Source organism: Paramacrobiotus metropolitanus, unplaced genomic scaffold (assembly GCF_019649055.1).
Source record: "Paramacrobiotus metropolitanus isolate TYO unplaced genomic scaffold, Prichtersi_v1.0 Parri_scaffold0000098, whole genome shotgun sequence".
Classification (NCBI taxonomy): Eukaryota; Metazoa; Tardigrada; class Eutardigrada; order Parachela; family Macrobiotidae; genus Paramacrobiotus; species Paramacrobiotus metropolitanus.
Window position 1 is genome coordinate 447,140 of NW_026570318.1, and position 19,347 is coordinate 466,486.

The window sequence follows — 19,347 nt, forward strand, 5'->3', positions numbered from 1 at the left end:
CTCTGACTGACATGCAGAAGAGCGATGACAATGGTGACAATGGTCGCCCGTTCGATCCGGAAAGTTTGCCGTGTGACATTACCCTTCTTACCCGAAAGACACGCAGACTTGCATTGCTGATTAACTATTTCACTGTCGTCAGCGTGATTCTGTTTGGAGCGAGAGTCTGCTTATTCACCACAATTCGTTTGTTAAACGTCGATGATGATCAGGTGGAATCGGGCAATGTGGTACATGTCTCTCGGCGAAAGCGGACGATAGATGCTTTAATTCTTCTCAGTGCTATTCCGGTGGAATCGGGCAATGTCAATGTGGTACGTGTCTTTCAGCGAAAGCGTTCGCCAGCTGCTTTCATTTTTTAAATTTTAATTCAAATTTGTTTAGAAAGTACGCGCATAGTGCAGGCATTGTAGAGCAAAGCCTGCGCAATTTTATCGCAAAGTGGGCAAACAAGCGCTTCCCTGTTTAAACCCTAATAGCAATTTATGCGTAATAAATGTCTTTTGGTTGCACTGACTTGCACATTGCTAATTGGTTTAATTATCGAAATTTCTAAATTATTTGTCTGGACCGACCGGTTTCCTGTCTTTTTGTCCAAGATTGCAAACCAGCAAATTCGGTGTACAAAAATTTTTTATTGCAGTCTGCCGAGCAACGCTTCACGGGACAAATGATATTGCTGGGACTCGAGCTATTCCCGTCTCTGAGCTTTTTCTTCTGCAGCATTACGTCGGGAATAACCGCCCTGCTGCTCTTCGCTGGTGTACGACGTCTGTGCGATGACTCACAATGGCCGACAGAAGCACGCTATTTGACCAGGATTGCCAAAGCATTATGCAGCCATTGTGGGAGCTTGTACGCCACTTTCCGAGGATACCAGATAGGGACTTCAGTTATGCAGATTATCTGGGTGACCTTCCCAGCAATCCTGCACTACGTCGCCAAGTACAACAAGGGAGAAAATTTGTTCGAAGCTCAAGCCACGGCTTTAATACCAACACTGGTTATGGAGTGCATGAACATTTCCGTTTCCATTAAATGCTCCATTCTAATCTGGGAGTTGCAAAAGGATATTTTGCACTACTATTATTTGCGGAAAGGAGGAAATATTGCGCCGTGCCCTTTTCCCTCGTGTGAACGAATTGCACAGATTTTAGAGGATTCGGTAACGAACCAGACGACTGAATCATGCATTAGCGCACCTGCTTAGTTTTAACGAACTATAATTGTGTCGGGCGCAAAAGCTAAAATCAACGAAATTTGATACTCTCATGAATGCACTATCCGCAAGCTTAAAATTTCCGCCATCCTTTTCTATTTTAAATATAATTCATATTTTTCTACAAAGCATCTTCATTTTTTGTATTGGTATTTTCGATTTTGTGTATTTTTTGGAATTTATTTGTAGGTTTCTTTCGTTTTTGTATATGTATTCTGTGGAATTTATTTCATTTTTTATTTTATCCGTATTTTTTTGCTTTATTTTTAGATTTTTATTTTTTACAAGTTTTTTGATTTTTTTATCAATATTGTTTTTTATTTTCAACTTTCAAGCATATAATTATTTTTATCGCTTCATTTCTATATCGTAAATTTGCTAAGTGGACCAGTTAATGCCAGCCATTCCACGCCGAAAATTCATCACTGCTGCATTACATCCCCTGCCGAAATTACAGTGGACAGAAGAAAACAGCATGCGACCATAAACCTGTATTTCCGCTTCCTGCCGCTCTTCCCTCGGCGATAGCGCCTTTGACCTTGTTTTACTCATTGCTAATTGCCTCATCCATCGGTACTAACCTGAAAATATCGATCGCTTCCCTCTCTGTTCCAATTATTATGATATAATTGCTTTTCATTAACTGCGGTTGTTGCATCGTTCACTACCGTAAAAGGGTATTTCATAAATTCACCATCGCACGAAGTGTTACTATTTGCTACATTACTGTTACTACTCGTATTTGTTATTAAACCGGCAAACTACGCATTTGCGCACTTGAAGAACTTTTAATTAGATCGTCAAATTATTAATGATCCACAACAATTCCAAACACTGGAAATATGTATGAAATCCGAACTTTAAAAAATAAGTTCAGTAATGTCGCTTTTTTTCATTCTTTTCATACCTATTCTTCCTCTTATGCTTAAACAATTGCGTAACAATTGCGTAGTATGTGCTTCCTGCTGGTCGTACATCTTACATGAGCTGTTCCTCTGGATACTGTCAGCATCAGTAAAATTATTGTAATATTATTAAAGAATTACTTTTGAATTCAACATTTTCGTATAACGATCATACAGAAAGTAAGAATGTAGCTAAACTGCCACTTCTTACTTGAAAAATTTTCTTAGAAACAAATAAAGGTGCCTTATAATACTGCTGACGGGATTTCTATCTTCGAAGGCAGGTTTGAACGCAAAAGAAAGGTATGTCGGCACGCACTACGCAGTTTAGAATTCTTGTAAATCAGTACAGGCCCGACACTTTCGCCTAAAATAACAAACCATTTTATTAATAATTTTCTGAGCCTCAAAAGACATTAAAAGTCGCACCACCAGTACGATTTAGCAGCAGATGAGGACTCAGGCTATACATTGTGTGATAACAGTGCACTTACTGAATAGATTCAAAGTTATTCCGAAATATCGAAGTGTTTCCCACAAATGTGGTGGAATTATTGTTTAGGACTTGAAAAGATTTCTGTGTGAAAAGAGTAAGGAGCATCGCACAATCACCGAATATAAATACTCTGGTCTTGTAGCACCCGGACAACCGGATTTTAACAACACATAACTGACATTTCCTCTGGCGTGGTATGTTGAATGAACACGTCATGTACTTGTAACTCATGGCGTCTTCAGCAGGTTTGTTAATTTGCCGGTATGACGGAGACTATCCAGCTAAATAGGTTTAGTTTTCAAGATATGGATTGTATACTAAAAGATTTCATCCGATTTCGTGACGTGTCTATGCCCATGATAATGCTGCTCCTTTTCGTTCTGGTAGCGTTGCCGGCCCCATCATCGACCATCATCCAAACATTCAAGAGACAACAGGCCTACTCTTTACTGACACGAAGACACCAGGCAGGTTCGGCGAATTGCTTACGTGTCTTCCGCTCAGTGCTAAAAAACACTATTCGTATCGTGTCGTATATTATCCAGTAATTGTCAGATTTGGGCGTTGCTGCTGCATAGCAGGTTAGCAACCCATAAGGAAATTGTTTCTAATGCTTCAGTTTATGTCGTAACAAATTTTGGTACTTAGTACTTACTATAATTCTTCATGACGAAGAGAAGAGCAAAAACCAGTTTCTAGGAAAGAACGAATCCCAACAAGTAGCGTTGAGCCTGTGTCCCAGTCTGCCGACGTACAATTACCTTGGTTATTTGAATGGAATGGAGGGTACAAGGTTCGATGTAATGCCTGACTCCTTAACGGAACATTTCCAAACATACCTGGAGCGGAAGGAATTTGTGAGCCAGCACATTGTTGCGCTGCGGATCAGTAACCGAAAAGTTCCCGAGCTGCAGGACGCACTGACTTATGCTTGGCTACCCAGCCTTGGTAAGACGGCGACGGTTCGAGTACAGCCTTTTACGCTTCGCAATGCTAATTAACCTTTCAGAAAATAGCAACTGGACAGCAACCCATGCTGAAATCTTGCAGATAGACAACGGAACGACGTATTTTTCTACAGACGGGTAACCTCACGCTGCTATAATTGATTTTGTAATTCACATTCCGTAAATGCGCAGGTCGGCGTTAAGATTCGCTACATGTTACCGGTGTCGGATACCTTCTCCCCGGTCAGCTTCACAAAAAATGTACCGCGGTATCCCTGGCTATATGCTGACAATCCCACGTACCATCAGTTAACCCCAATCATTCCACCACCTATCACTGACTTTATTCAACGATTGCAAAACAAGGGCTTGACAGCATATGACGGTCCGGTCTTTTATGCAATGAACGGTGATCTAGGCCATTATGTCTACCTGAAGGGAAACTTTTCACACAACGTTTTCGATACCGACCAACTAAAGGCGAATGTAAAGGGATTTATTTTACAAAGGCGCGCCAAGTATCGCTGTACTGCTGCAGACTTGAATGATGCTGAAATTAATTTGGGTCCACTCGAGCCGGGAATCCTGCCACTGAGGATCAACGGCACCTTTTCAGAGTAAGGACAGTTGTTCCAAATATTTACTTTCTCGCTTTCGTGTGTTCCCTCCCATATATTTCTCTGCCTTATTTCACTTGGAGATATTCTTTGGCCAAATGGATTGAAAAAGATTGTCGTGAAATGTGTTAGTGCTCAAATAGGTGCACTAAATGTCTCATAAATTGTAGACGGATGATAAAAACATAATTTTTCTTTTCAACAGTGTGGCCGTACTTTCCGCTCCTTTTGTCATCAGCTTGCAGAAAAATCTTATCAATTACGATCGAATCGACTCCGTTACCCTAGCCAACAATTACAATTGCTCTTCTCTCGACATAAGAACTGCACGTGAAAAAAAACGTGAGCACCACCGATTTTTGTCCAATGGACCAACCGCCACTTAACCCGGCATACTCGTCTCGAATGCACCTGGATCGACCACTGAACGTCCAGAGATTGCCGTTACTGGAGGCCCTGATGACATCTCGATTAAACATCAGCATTGGTGACCATACTTGACATGGGCCAGCTGAAAAAAAAATGTGGAACTGAAAGTTCTTTCTCCAGGTCGTGGCTGTCGAGCGGAGGTGCGTCTATGGAACTTTGACCCAGACGGTTGGGTTGTCAGTTTTTTCGTCGTGCTACATTACGAACGTTTGTCATGGATGCCGGTCGCCGTAGATGCCAGACTGTCATATGCCGCCAGCATCTACCGTAAACTTGATGGCCTCCAGCTTCTCTTGCCTTCGACTAATAGAACGTATACAGTGATGACGAAGCCTGTACTCGAGCACTTGAAGAAGTCTGTTAAGGTGTGGGTCCTACGACAATGCGACGAGCGGTTGTCCTTTCCAGTAGAAGAACAACCATGTCCGGTGAAGAAGACGTTTACATTGTACGTCGAGCGGCTGGCGGAGCGTCTGTTATTCACGATACCACTGCCGGTAAGCTATGAAATTATTTCAGCCAGATGGATAAATGCCTTTGGTGCTACTAGTATCTGTAAGCGCAAGCACCAAATAATATAAAAGATGACTGACAGGTTGATCATTGAACTTTGTACATAAGAATATAAAAGCAGGTTCTGGAACGCATATTAAACAAACTGGCTTGTCTGTGTCGAAATCAGTACTAACGATGCTGGTGATGAGATTTACGTTTTTACTCAGGCCATAGGTCGGTTTTAAACTTTCAGCAGTTCTCAGTTTCACATTGTATAGTATTAATTTTGTCAGTGCAAGCGGGAATTTGATTTGATAGATTTATGGCTACATAAAATGTACGCGCCTTGGCTTCATGATAAGAGCTTTACTGACATTTAGTTGGCAGGTTATTCATTGACATAAACAAAAATTGTTTTTTTTTGTACGCTGTCTTTGCAGTACTCCGACAAAATCGTGGATGCAGTACAGCAAGCCTTTGCCGTCGCGAATCCTGTGACAGTGAATAACATCAAGCTGACCATAGCTTTGACGGGACGCGATAACCGGCTACGTACGACAGAAGGGTCAGTGGAACCGTTTATGGGATTTGTCCCGGTACATAGCACCAAATTCGTGGACATCTACGGGAACTTTCGCTGTCGCGCACTCCCAAACACTTTTTTGCATTGCTTTATGGTATTTTGTAGCCAAAAGATTTGTATACATAGGCATGAAATCCGTTTTTGCGCGCAACATCCGGTTCGGGAGTTATGGCTGTTAGAAAATTCCAAAAGTTTAAATGCATTCAGGTGTACCAAAAGTCTCATTATGGATGGATCCCTTTCAAAATTTGCACGTAAATGCGCATAATTATGAAGATCGTTCTTACACCGATCCACTGTTCTAGCATGTTTTTTAAATTTTAAAATGAATTTTAAAATTCGAAAAAAATCGTGGAAGTCTGGATCCGTGTAAGAACGATCTCCATGGTTATGTGCATTTACACGCAAAATTTGAAAGGGATCTGTCCATAACGAGCCTTTTGGTACACCGGGTTGCATTTAAACTTTTTGGAATTTCTAATAGCCATAACTCCCGAACCGGAGGTTGCGCGCAAAAACGGATTTCACGCCTACGTATACAAATCATTTGGCTACACAATGTCAAAAAGCAACCCAAAAAAGTGTTTGGAAGTTCGCGACAGCGAAATTCCCGCGCATGTACACGAAATTAGTGCTATGTACCGGGCCAAATCCCATATACAGAGAGCGCAAAGTAGATTTTCCAAGTGGATCTGCCGCCCTTTTCCCAGCGTTTTTTCCAATATCGTCCCGCCAGTGGCTCCATAAAAGTATGTCTATTTTATTTTACAGACACGACGCTTCCAAGCTTATCTTCGCCCTGGATTATCCGAAAATGAAAAGCGGAACATATTGGAATCTGTGGCGCTATCCATCATATGATGAACTAAACGGCTTTTTCACAGCGTAGCGGAAGCAAAATTAGTCCAAACATGGACAGTAGCGGTTTAAGCCTCTAGTTACTCCCTTATTAATTTCAAACCTACCATATTTATTTGCAATGGAAGCTGGCATTTGGTCGCACTAGTTGATCCCACTTCCAGCGTCGTCTCGATGAGTTGTTCTGTAAAAGCTTGTGGTGTGGAGTTTTGTAAATATAGGGCAATTTAGTACGTCAAAATTTTGTATTTAGAAAAGTTGTACGAACCCGGATTGCACGTACGACGATCGTACAATATCATATTATATCAAGTACGACATGCAAAAATATCTTTACTTTCGCGCCTCATGTTAAAGTCGCTTACACAATGCCGGGATTGTGTGAAGTACTTTATGTAAACGTGAAGTACTGTCAATACTTTATACTTCCCGCATGCCGCGAATCGGTGAAAAGTCAGTACTTTACATAAAGTCAGTACTTTATCTAAAGTACTGCCAATACTTTATACTTCCCGCATGCCGTGAATCCGTGAATCAATGAAAAGTCAGTACTTTACATAAAGTCAGTACTCTATCTAAAATACTGCCAATACTTCATACTTCCCGCATGCCGTGAATCGGTGAAAAGTCAGTACTTTACATAAAGTCAGTACTCTATCTAAAATACTGTCAATACTTCATACTTCCCGCATGCCGTGAATCCGTGAATCGGTGAAAAGTCGGCTGCACCTGTCGATTTTCCTCCTGGGCAGGTGCTGAAGGACGGCCCGCCGCGGGCGGTGCCGATAAAGTGGCATTGAAATGGGCCGCTTTTAAAGCGCTGAACAAGCGGTCTACTAGCTGAGCTTTGTTACCGGCGATTCTCTTTCCTAAACCTCTCAACTGGTTTCTCAGTTCTTCGTTCGACTTCTTCTCCAGATTAGTGCGTGATTCTATTTTGATGAGGAAATTAAACAACTGACTGACAATAAAACCTAACGCAATTTTAAAAAGAAAAAACTGATTCTATCAGAACAAAACGCGATATACAGTATACTGCCAATTCCAACGAAAGGTCACTTGCAACGAATGCTAACAGCGGTAGCAAAATCGAAGTTATAAGAAAACTGGCGCGATCGAACCAGAAAGTGAAAGTGAACTAAAACCACATTAGGGTAAGCAAGTGATTATATACTGACCGCACACTTCCATCTTTACCACACGCACAGACAGCGGCACATCACACACATCAACCAAAACTCATTAGCGGTAAGCATGCAATTATTACAGGGAGACGTCTATTGTGCTTCTCCAGGTGGCTAATGTGGGATTAGTGGCCTTTGTCCATATCGTTGGGAAATGGTCACGCGTCGTTATAAACGGATTTCCATGAAATCCTCCTCATAATTTCATCTGGCTTGTCTCATCCCTTCTACGGTAGTACCGGGTTTTCCTGGGTTAGTGGCTGCATCACGTTGAATGGCTTACAATTTCCGGTAACGCAGATTTGACACTAATAATCCGGGATTGTTGCGCTCATGAACATCCAATAATTCAACGGCGCAATGTCTCCGGATAACAACTTCAGTGTCAGTAATGCCTTTCGCTATAGTGGTGCGCAGTGCACCTGGCTGAAAGTGAGTCGCAAACTGCTTTGGCCGGGTGTAAAAGGTGGGAGTGATACAACAATGAAGCGTATCCAGCCGTGGGCATTTATTTCAAAAGCTAAATTAACAAAGCTTACCAGGTGCGTTAGCTGCAGGACCAAAGGCGAAATCACCATCCCACGAAAGGTGGTGGAATTTATTATACAGCACAAAATTTAACAAAAAACAGTTTAACAGATTGACATTCCAAGATGGTTCCTGTCTTTTATTTACACCAATGTGTGTCCGCAGCATGTTCAAAAATGCTAATATGCTACCATCAGTACAATCACAAATTCTGTTCCAAGCAACCACTGGCTGGCTATGCGTACGCAACATCGTAAGGAAATTAATTGATAATCAGCGTATGCTATATCGACCAATCGCAAAAAATATCGTAGCCGCGGCCATCTGGCCTAGCCCATGTTTAGCCTTTACGCATTGGCATTTGGCCTTTGCAGTTGTTGAGGAGGGGTCCATTGGGCGGCGCGCATGTCGGCGAGGGAAGGAAAGTACGGTATAGACCCGGTTTGCAGATGCAGGTGCTGTCGCATTGAAAAGCGCAAAACGCCGACGGGTTGGGTTTGGCGCATGACCTCTCACAGTCGCGACAGCCATAAGTCATTAATGGGTCGGGACATTTCCAAAGTGTTTCCAATATCTCGACTGCATTTGAACTGCAGAAAAATGTCAACGCATTCGGTATGGGCTCGCTAGTAATCTGCAATCCTACTGTCTGAACAAGATGATAGAGGTCGATTTTTGGATTTCGTTTTCCACCTAAGGCCGCATCAACGGTCGGTCCCCAATGCGACACAAATTTTTGGGGTATTTCCCCTCGTAATTTTCGAAAACATGTTCCTCCCACAATTTTCATCCAAAATGTTTTCTGAATACCCCATTTAACTCAGCGTAAAATGCTGAACAGAATGCTTAGGGTAGTTCCCAGAACCGAGTCCCACGGACGGTCAGCCATGCGACTGTGTCTTTTTTGGGGTTTCCCCTACAAACCCATTAAAATCATTTGCAGTTAAAAACAATATTTTCTTTCTCTGTAAACAAGCAAACTCAACATTTTTCTTCGTTTGGGCTGGCCCCTGGAACTCGGTTCTGGAAACTGACCGTTTTGTTCAGAATTTTACGGTGAGTTCATTTGTGTAATCAAATATTTTAGATGATAACTGTGGGAGAAAAAGATTTTTGAAAACTGCGGGTGGCAATACCAATATGTACCCTAAAATGTGGTGTCGCAATGGGGAACGCCTGTTAATGCGGCCTTACGGGGAAAACAAATTTCGGAAATCGGACTCTATCATCCGGTTCAGATTTTTACGGCGAGTTCAAGGGGGTGAACGTTATAAAAGGTTGTACGCTAAGAGGAGTTTCACTGTATAAGCATTAAACACAATGATTCGTTATTGGGAGTGAGAAACATTGTTTCCTATCAGAAGCGATCGAAGTAATGATTATCCCTGTTTACGATAGAGCAGGTTTTTCCGTCTGCACTCAAAAAACTCGCAGGTGCGCTATATAAAAATGAGATCGATCGACGTATTTTGGAGAGCAACATTCCGTAGTAAATCCCGGTGCTAAACCACTTGTGTGACTGAAGTATGCGTGCATTGATTGAGTGTTAGCAAAATTTTACAGTAGATTGTATAGTCGATTTGGATTTTGTTCTTTTACTCGACCTTTTAGTAGTATCTGTAAGCGTTGCTGTATGCGCTTTGCAGTGGCTGTACTACCGCTGTATACTGATTTAAAAACGTTAGTGAATTGATTGTACTCCTATGTAAGTGCACAGAAACTAAGCATTCTCATTCTGTGTGAGCCAGTGTACAGAGTATTGCCACTCCTTCTGTTTTCACCGCGGAAAAGAAATATCCGAATCGGCTGTACAAAGTGCCGGTTTTCGTATAATGTATATGATATACATTTTACGAAAACCGGCAGTATATGTATGTTTCCAGTCATGGACCTGTGCAGTTCAGAAAGCCCTTGTCTGTTTCTACTGTTTTGCTGTTTCACGTTTTAAAACCAGTTTCTGCCGCCTTCACTAAGCGCATTCCCAAAATCCGTTGCGTTTTTTTTTCTCGCATGTATGTCGCTCTAATCTCCGCATAAGTACAGTTGTAGGAACAACTGCCGGAAAACATGATCCCTCAGTTACGTATTGTATGGTTAAACGACAATATTGTAACCATAGCAGAAAAAGCATGTTGCCCTAAACTGGGCTACCACGACATAAGCGCCATTAACAGCGTGAAATAAGAGTGTTCCAAAATTAGGCTAACTGGCTAATTTCTGAGGAGCTTGTTCTAGTAAAACTTGCTTCAGCATATGTGGAGCCGTAAGTTTTTTTTTTAAATCATAACACTTCTTACCGCTTTTCCCGTGTTAGCTTGTCGGTTTCGGTGTCACTCCCCGATTTGACTACGCCGCTTCCCGCGTTGATTGTGTTGAGCCCAGATTCGACGGTGGGGTTACCAGACTCCGCTGCACTGTAGTGGAGTAGCAGCGTGACGGTGGTGCACAGCATGATGATAGCAGCGGCTGACTTCATCGTGTACAACTGAGCTCGGCAAAGACCGGAATAAAATGAACAGTAGTTCTGCTAAGTTAATGTGATACCAATCAATGGCACTCGCACCCAGCTGCATCGCCTTATACACCGGTGCTTATTGCCGCGTCGAAGTTCCGGGTGGAAGCCTTATCAGCTGGAGCCTGTCAGCCGTCAGTGTCAGCAGTAACTGGTAATTAATTTTATAATTGCTACCCGCTTTGTGATGACTGTTTAAAATTCAACGTATACATTTGAAATGCATATCGTTCGTTGGCAAACCTTGCGCAATCAGGACATGATTGCCCCAAGGACAGATTTCACGTCTTACAAAAGACAGTGTAGGAAGCTGTATATGTGTGACAGTGTAGGAAGCTGATCGAGTAGCTGTATATTAATTATCTGCCACTAGGCAATTCTAGTAAGCACAGTCAGTCACGGGCTCAACTTACCAGGATAAATCGGAAATAACTGACGAGGAAGTAAATTTAATTTCTGGGTTTACTTCCATGTATATTCAGCAGCAGCAACAGGTAGCAGGAAATCTTAATGCTGCCCAAAAACGTCGTGACAGTGGTGGTTAGAGCGGGTACTAGTCATTTCCTTGATCTTCGTTCCGCATTTCGGTAGTTTGCTAGTTGACATATTGCTGATTCCTCCCATTTGCTCACTGAAAAATTAGTTGAATGGCAATTTTGCTGTTTTGTGATGTCGTTGAGTGACGTTCTGCCGCAAGCATTACGCTGAAAGATAGCTTACTTAGCGGTCCAGTCTAGAGAAATTATGTCTTGTGTAACTGGTCTGCAGCAGAATGTAGCGGTGCGGTTATGCTAATGTACGGCTGGTAAACATTTTAATTAGTGGCTAACTGGTCCCGTACGTATCGCTTGATGACATACCATACACTTAAACACAGATACCACACACCTACAACTGAATAAACACCCGTACTCACTGGTCACATAATCCGCTGCCAGAACCATCTAGAACGCTAAGGCACTTATCTCATAACATGTCTTGCGGCACACGCTGCAGTATCACTGTGTGTAGCGTATGCTGCCACATTCCGTACTTTTAGTATTCATGCAAAGGTGGTGTCATTGTGAGCTTTGGTAATTCAGTAAATCTATTCATTTAAATACGATAAATCCAACTAACGTCGTGACGTCACTACGGTTCGCGGTCGTATCGCTGTATAAAATATCCCAACTTGAATCGCGACTAAAGTATCGACGTTAAAAGACCTTCTCCGTCAGCAGCAACGTTTCTGATATTGCACGCAGTCTACGGCATAATCGTGGTGCATACCCAGAATAACATGCGAACATTTATTTGTTTGTTTTGATTAGGCGTAGTGCCACGTTATTATCATGGGACGAATGCACAGAGTGTCGGAGATCTACCAAATAAGTCATCGGTTCAGTTCATCGGATTAGCTAGGTAATACCGTAGTCACGGCACCGCGGCACAGTTTAAGAATACGTTGCAAATTTTTTATAAGGCTTCTATCATCTCATTTTCATGCGCTTAATTTTTATCTTGTTTGCCTGATTTTTGTATACCGTATACAGGTTTTTATTACTTTTGCAGAAAACGGAGCTTCCTAAAGTCGGGCTGCTTTAAACATCAGGAGAGCGACGCAATACGTACTGTTTGACTTCCTGACTGTCTTAAGTTACCGGGCTTCTTCCGCCCAGGGTGCTGCGGCAGGGTAAATCACCAAAAAGTAAATCTTGTTCCCCAAATAGTACAATGCATTTGTTAACTAATTTTATTAATCTAGTGTTTCATTCCGTCAGCTCTGCTGCAAAGATCAAATTTTAGAACCAAACAAAAGGGTCAAGCTACACAAAGGAAAGGGCAGTCAGAAAAAAACTGCTTTCGTTTTTCAAATAATTACTCGCTTTTGCTAGAATAGTTGAGAACATGTAGACCAATAAGTCAACGAAACGTACATTTGTCAGAACGGAGACTTTTTGATTCGATTGCCTTGTGTCGAGAAATGGCCAGGAGGTCACACCTATTAGCATATTAACTTCACAGAAGGAGAAAAAGCCCGCAATAAGGCTTAAATTGCGGCGCTGCAGCATCCGCGACTCTTTGTTTTCTAAGTTTAGGAAAGTCTCCTCTAGAGCCCTGCAACGGACTGGGAAATCCGATCCACTCCGAACCCACTCCGATTTTCGGACCGGATTGGACGGATTTCAATCTGGAAAATTCGGAGTCGGAGTGGTTTCGGAGTTTTTGTGCACCTGATCGGATCGGGTTTGGATGCAATCGAGACTCCGAATAATCCGTAATTAAATAAATATTAATAATTAATTTTGATTGAATTTCACCGGCCTTCAAAACAAAAATATTCGTCAGCGTCGCGCTTCGCGCGATGCTTCCATTTGCGCTGAATTAATTTGCACCGAAGTATCTGCTTTTGTTTAGTAGACTGTTGTCAATTCTCTTTCATTTCCTTTTATTAATTTTCCTGACACTTTTGAATATTTAGAGTGTTTTACGATTGTTCTGATGTCATTATTTGTTATCGTCTTATCAAATAATTTTAGTACTTATAACTACTTATATATTATATAAATATTATATATATATATATATATATATATATATAAATATTATATATATATATATATATATATATATAAATATTTTATATATATATATATATATATATAATTTGAAATTGAAAGGTCTTTAAAAAGTTAAAGTTTCGAAGTTAAGTGGAAGAGCCAGATTTCAGCAAACGGTCTTACTTCAGAATGCTAGAAGTTCTTAAAAAACAGTTTAGTTACTGGATTTCCATAAAAGGTCACTTTGAAAACTTGTTTAGTATTTAAAGAGGTCAACGCTATGCGCAGGAGTTTTTCATTTTAAAGAAAACTCTGTACGCCAAAATCTGCAGATGAAAAAGTCGTACAGATCACCGTTTTTAGTGTACTTACGAGTTTTAGTACAATAATTCATGTGCGCGTTGCGTTGTGGATCGCATGTACATTGTTTGGACAAGTACGAGTAAGTTTGGACAAGTACAAGTACAGGTAATGTTTGTAAGTACTGTACTGCACACCGCACGTTGGGCAGTACAGCATCTATTCTAAGTGATCTTGTGTTAAAAGCAATCCCGTATGCCGTCGATTCGTGTACAAAATTCAATACTTTAGGCGAAGTACTGCACAGTGTGCATCCATCCACATATACCTAATTCCGTGAACTGGTGAAAAGTCAGTACTTTGTGTGAAGTACTGCACATTGTGCATCCATCCACATGTACCTAATTCCGTGAACCGGTGAAAGGTCAGTACTTTGTGTGAAGTATTTGCACAGTGTGCATCCATCCACATATACCTAATTCCGTGAACTGGTGAAAAGTCAGTACTTTGTGTGAAGTACTGCACAGTGTGCATCCATCCACATATACCTAATTCCGTGAACTGGTGAAAAGTCAGTACTTTGTGTGAAGTACTGCACAGTGTGCATCCATCCACATATACCTAATTCCGTGAACTGGTGAAAAGTCAGTACTTTGTGTGAAGTACTGCACAGTGTGCATCCATCCACATATACCTAATTCCGTGAATAGGTGAAAAGTGAATAAAATTAAGTAAGTACTTCATGTAAAGTACTGCCAGAACTTTATAATTCCCAGTGTTCCCACATGCCGTGAATCGGTGAAAAGCAAGCAATTTAATTATGGAAGTACTACCAGTATTTTGTAATTCCCAGATGCCGTGAACCCGTGAATCGAAGAAACGTCAGTATTTTATGTAAAGTCTGCCAGTACTGTCAAGGAAGATTCAGTGATCACGTGAAAGTTCAATAAAGTTCAAAGTATCGACCAAAAGTTTACAAAAATTTTTTAAATGGAAGCCAGGGTTTAGCAATGGCATTTCCTAGCCGTCTAATTTATGTGTGATATTACAGCCCCTTCCTCATTAGATATCAACGGGAACTGCACAAAAACGGCCGTACTGTAGCGCGAGTACTTGAACGAGAGCTTCTGCGCACCACCAGACACGCTTTTGCGTGGTCAACTGATTTGTACGAAATTCAGGTGTTCAGGCGCGAAACATTGGTCTAGAGAGTTACAGGAGACAACAATTCAAAAAATAATATTATTACTGTTAACAGCTCCGAATGCGCGAAAGTTCTTGGCGTATCATCGGCCTGTAGCTATAACAATATGAAGTTGACACCGACACGGCGACACCGCACCGACTACGTCACTTCGAGAGATGGAGGTTAATTTATGCATGTAGTCATTTTTTTTTCAAATCACCAAAGCAAAGCGAACGCTTTCTGTGTTCAAGAAAACAGAACTTCAGTCGGTCTTTCGGTCGTATAGGTAACGTCTGTCACCTGAGTAGTAAGTATTAACTTTTTAAACTGCAATATGGTGCTACTTTTTTGATTTATATAATAATAAACTCAATTAATAAAACGAAACTTTTATAGGCACCCCCTAAAACCCTTGTTTCTTATAGGCAGTCCTTTTCGCATCCTATTTATTAAAGGCACTCATTTTTGATTATTATTGTACATAGTACTATACTAGCAGACCCGTGCAAATTCCAAATTGCGCGGAATAAATAAGAGAAGAGTTATTCAATGTAAAAAAATAATTGTTTTCAATTCTATAATTGTTAATTGTTTTCAATTGCTTCAACAGATTTAGGAAAGTTGTAGAATTTATGTTACTGTTAATATAATGTTACTGGACTGCCACGACAACCCCAGATATTAGCATATGAAATTTTTTAAAAAATTCTTTCCGGAATGGACCGGCCTTTGGCTTAGTTCTTCAGAAGGAATCCTTCGCACCATAACAGTATAATAAACTAACTAATTAGCTATCATTCAAAATTTCAGAATATGTCACCAGTTGCAAAATAATAGCTATGTGATGTAAATACAACTTTTGCTGTCTGCTTATTTTTGTCATCACGATTCGGCCGGTCAGTCCCGCTGCTTCGAATTGCAAAGTAGTAGTACAGATAGCATTAGTATTGCGGCTGAGACTCCCGCGGTCAGGTCTTGTCTAGAAATACTCCCGCGGTCAGGCTTGTCAATCAAATTATCCAAAAATCTTCCGATTTTTAATTGGCTTTCTGTTTCTTTGTATTCACAACGCAACTAATAGTAAATTAAAATTTACAATAACATAAATAGCCTATTTAAAATACTGTAATATATTTCTTTCATCGTCCGTAAATGTAAAGCCTCGCGCTTGCTGCTCCGCGAGCTCCGCTAGCGCCCAAACTCGGCGTCGCCTCAACTACTGAAGAAAATTATATACAGATAATTTCATTTAAGATTTAAGAGTACGGAATAATACGGTCGTGATTCAAGAGCTTTCCCCCATTCCCAGCAAAGTTGCGTTTGGGCTGTCTAAACAGTGGTGAGGTGACCATTTTTGCAGTGATGGATTCTCAACTTTTCCCATTGGTTTCCTGTGTTATAGTTTTCTAAAGATTTCTTGCAAACGTTTGGTTTTTTCTGAAAATTGGCTTGCGATGGCAAATCTACCCACTAAGGGCTACCGAATGATACGCAGACATGAAAGTTTGATTCAGTGGATCGGGCTGACGAACTCGACAGAGTGGGAATTTCGTTAAGGCTTACGCGATTATTAGGGCGATTATTAGTAGTGATGATGATTATCACCCGAGACCTTTAAGCTGTCCTGACAATTCAAAATGGTTTGAACGAGTACTTTGTATAGGTATTTGTAAATACAAAATAAGACCATTAAACTAGGAAAGTGCACTCGCTTTTTGCGGGCACTGCATGTCCGAAGCGTAGCAGGACTATGAACAGAATGATTGGCACCCCTTTTTACTGTAGACAATCCTCTTCGATTAAGTATTTAATGCTCTCATCGCGGTTGGTAGAAGTTTTAGTACAATGACAATGAAATCTCGGCCTCTGGCCCCGGTACGCATTTACGTAAAATTTCGCAAATAGGTAAATATTTCGAATACGTGTTTTGAAACTGTACAAAAATAATAATTTCTTCGGCTCTTGTAAAATAATTTATGCCCCTTCATGCAATGCTATGGGAGGTCACCGCCAGAATATGCACATATGCAAAGTAGTCAATGGCAGTCACATATCTGCTGAATAAGGTCTGAAGTGTTGGATTTGGTAACTCTGGTGGCGGTTTATAAAAGGCCAAAGATTGACCTAAAAAGCAGCATTCCCATGTAGGTCCATCATGTCAAAAAACTGGTGACACCAAACTAGCCGGAGGGTTACTATTTTCACGAAATTGCACCTAGCAATGTTGGCCAATTACGATCCTGATTAAGCAATTTTCCAGAGGGAACTTTCTTAATAACCGGAATATTATTTGGCTTTGGTTTTTTGCTCCCGGAATTGTTTGTGTTTGCGCTTTTGGGGCACAACAAAACTGTCTGTGGGGACGTATTTGCTGGGAAATGCACGATTGACAGCTTTTCTAGTATTCTTCGGTTTTTTAGTTTTTGTTAGGTTGCACAAACGTCAAGAGGCCGAAGTGGGTGTCACGAGAGGAGTGTCAGGTAGCCATATTATGATACTGAACAGTGTTTGCAACACCCAGCCAAGATACTGATTCAAAAATGCTTAGCAGAAACCGGTATATTGATAATGTCACTACCGACTAATGATTCCATTATTGGTAACGAAACGCATCGCCTGTGACTGACAAAAACGCCCCTACGGACGTTTCTGCTGCGCTTTTTTGCCATTTTTATCAAAAGCAATAATCTTTTGATCATATCGGGTTGGTGACCACCGGCCCATGTATACGGCTACCGTGCATATGTGCGCATCCGGTTAAAAAATCATCAGCGTGCACACTTGCATTTCATGGCGGTGACCGACGCACAGACACCACATTTTGCATTATCCTTGAACACAGAAGACCTTCGCTGCGCTTTTTCGGAGCCGGGAGCAGGGTTGTAAGGCCCCGGTGAGTTGCATCAGCAGCCCCACCTGCACGCGGCTACTTAACTTTCAATTAGTTTGTAGATTTGCAGCAACCAGTCAGTTTTTATGATTTCCGTGTCTGCTTTTTTGGCAATCCAAAAATTTAGCTGGATGAGAATTCTACCGATTATTTGACCATACAAAAGCTTGCCGTCGCGAAATTCTGCCTGCGCTACAACTGCCAGAGCGCCGTTGAAGCAAAACACTTAGCATACGAGTACTTTACCAATACGCTGAGTTACAGAGCAGTGCACGTAGTGATGTACTCTTGTTGGATCATTTGGATCAATTGGATGTATTTCCATGACAACTGCCGTAGCTTACACTGTAAACTCAGCAGTCCGCACCAAGTGTCAAAATACAGGGAGCCTAAAAAATACCGAATACTTCCAGAATCCAGATATTATTATTATTATGTGTTGGTTTCACAAAGGGGTACACTCCTTCGGCGGTGATCATAAGTAGTACTGATGGGCTTATGAACGCATTGAAGTTTTTTGTACCATAATTCAATTAATTTATTCATAATTTCAATTAATTTATTCTTCTTTAATTAACGGTGAAGCGGCACCCTATCATTTCGGCCACCATTCATTTCGGCTATCATAGATTTGGTTACCGCGTTCGAATTTTAGCTTACAGTAACATGTAGTCAATGTCTCTGCTGTAAGGCTAGCCAAGGTACTCAAGCAATGAGCATTAAAAAAAATTTTGGAAACCTAAGATTACCTAAGAATAACCAAAGAAACAAGATAACCTGAAAAACCTAAGAATAGCTGAATAACCTAAGAAACCTGAGAAACCTAAGAAAATCAAACGCGGTAACCGGATCTATGATAGCCGAAATGAATGGTAGCCGAAATGAATGGACACGGATGAGGCACGTATAAAGCCAGCTCAGCTACGCTAAGTTCGGAACAATTGTGAATTGAATTAATAAGCATTTCGATGCGTCGTTTCGTGTTGCGTTTTGCAGCTTCCGGTGCAACTTTTTATGGGCAATTCAGTACGAAAATCGAAAATGTGTTATGTCAGTTAGTACTGTACTGACACCCTGCACTCGGAGAAAGTTTTAGCTGTGCAGCCACGCGTACGTTGTACGACTGCGTTCACTGCTCACATACACGGCTTGCAACTGCATGCAGACTGCTGGCTACTGGCTGAACGCAATCGGCTTTAAATCCACCTGTCTACAGTACCGTGCTGCTCATACTGTACAAAATTTCTCCAAGTGCAGGGTGTCAGTACAGTAATCAGCCATGTCGGGCCTCCCATGCGGTTAACAAGAGGGTGTGACACTGAGCATTTTTGGGTGTTTATAGCAGCCTGTAAAAAAATTCTACTACTGGAGTTCTGTAAATTAACTACACCTGAATAATAAATAAGGGATTTGTTGAACCGTCGGTTATTTAGTTACCAGATTGTATGTGTGTTACCGGATTGTATGTGTTAGTTACCAGATTGTATGTGCAAATAAAAAATAAAAAAATAAAACTCATAAGTTGCTCAGAAGGTCCGAGATAATATAAAAGAACAGAACAAACCCTAAAAGTACATTAATATTATGGCTGCGTGCACGGGTAAACACAGGCGTTGGCTGGGCGTACGGATGAACTTTTTGGGTCGGCACGGGTATTG

At 41.2% G+C, this 19,347-nt stretch overlaps 1 protein-coding gene across 2 annotated transcripts; it reads right to left on the reverse strand.

Annotated features, from left to right (window-relative positions):
• Positions 1–8,228: 8,228 nt before the first annotated feature.
• On the reverse strand, positions 8,229–11,348 carry LOC129596913 (uncharacterized). 2 transcript variants are annotated; one of them, XR_008691495.1, is made up of 3 exons: positions 11,187–11,348; positions 10,559–10,898; positions 8,229–8,851 (listed from the first exon to the last, which is right to left on the reverse strand). XR_008691495.1 is itself a non-coding variant. In XM_055494318.1 (2 exons), exons 1-2 carry the CDS (start codon positions 10,735–10,737, stop codon positions 8,602–8,604), a joined length of 429 nt encoding a protein of 142 aa, XP_055350293.1. In that variant the 5' UTR covers positions 10,738–10,950; the 3' UTR covers positions 8,229–8,601. The 2 variants fall into 2 exon arrangements, 1 of the variants encoding a protein (XP_055350293.1); XM_055494318.1 differs by lacking the exon at positions 11,187–11,348 and having other exon boundaries at positions 10,559–10,950.
• Between the last annotated feature and the right edge of the window lie 7,999 nt (positions 11,349–19,347).

Bases quoted from the DNA above. Each gene is read 5' to 3' on its own strand.
- LOC129596913 (XM_055494318.1), bottom strand. From the start codon at position 10,737: ATGAAGTCAGCCGCTGCTATCATCATGCTGTGCACCACCGTCACGCTG. The intron at 8,852-10,558 runs GTAAGAAGTGTT...ATTTTTCTGCAG, and splicing joins AAGCTAACACGGGAAAAGCG to TTCAAATGCAGTCGAGATAT.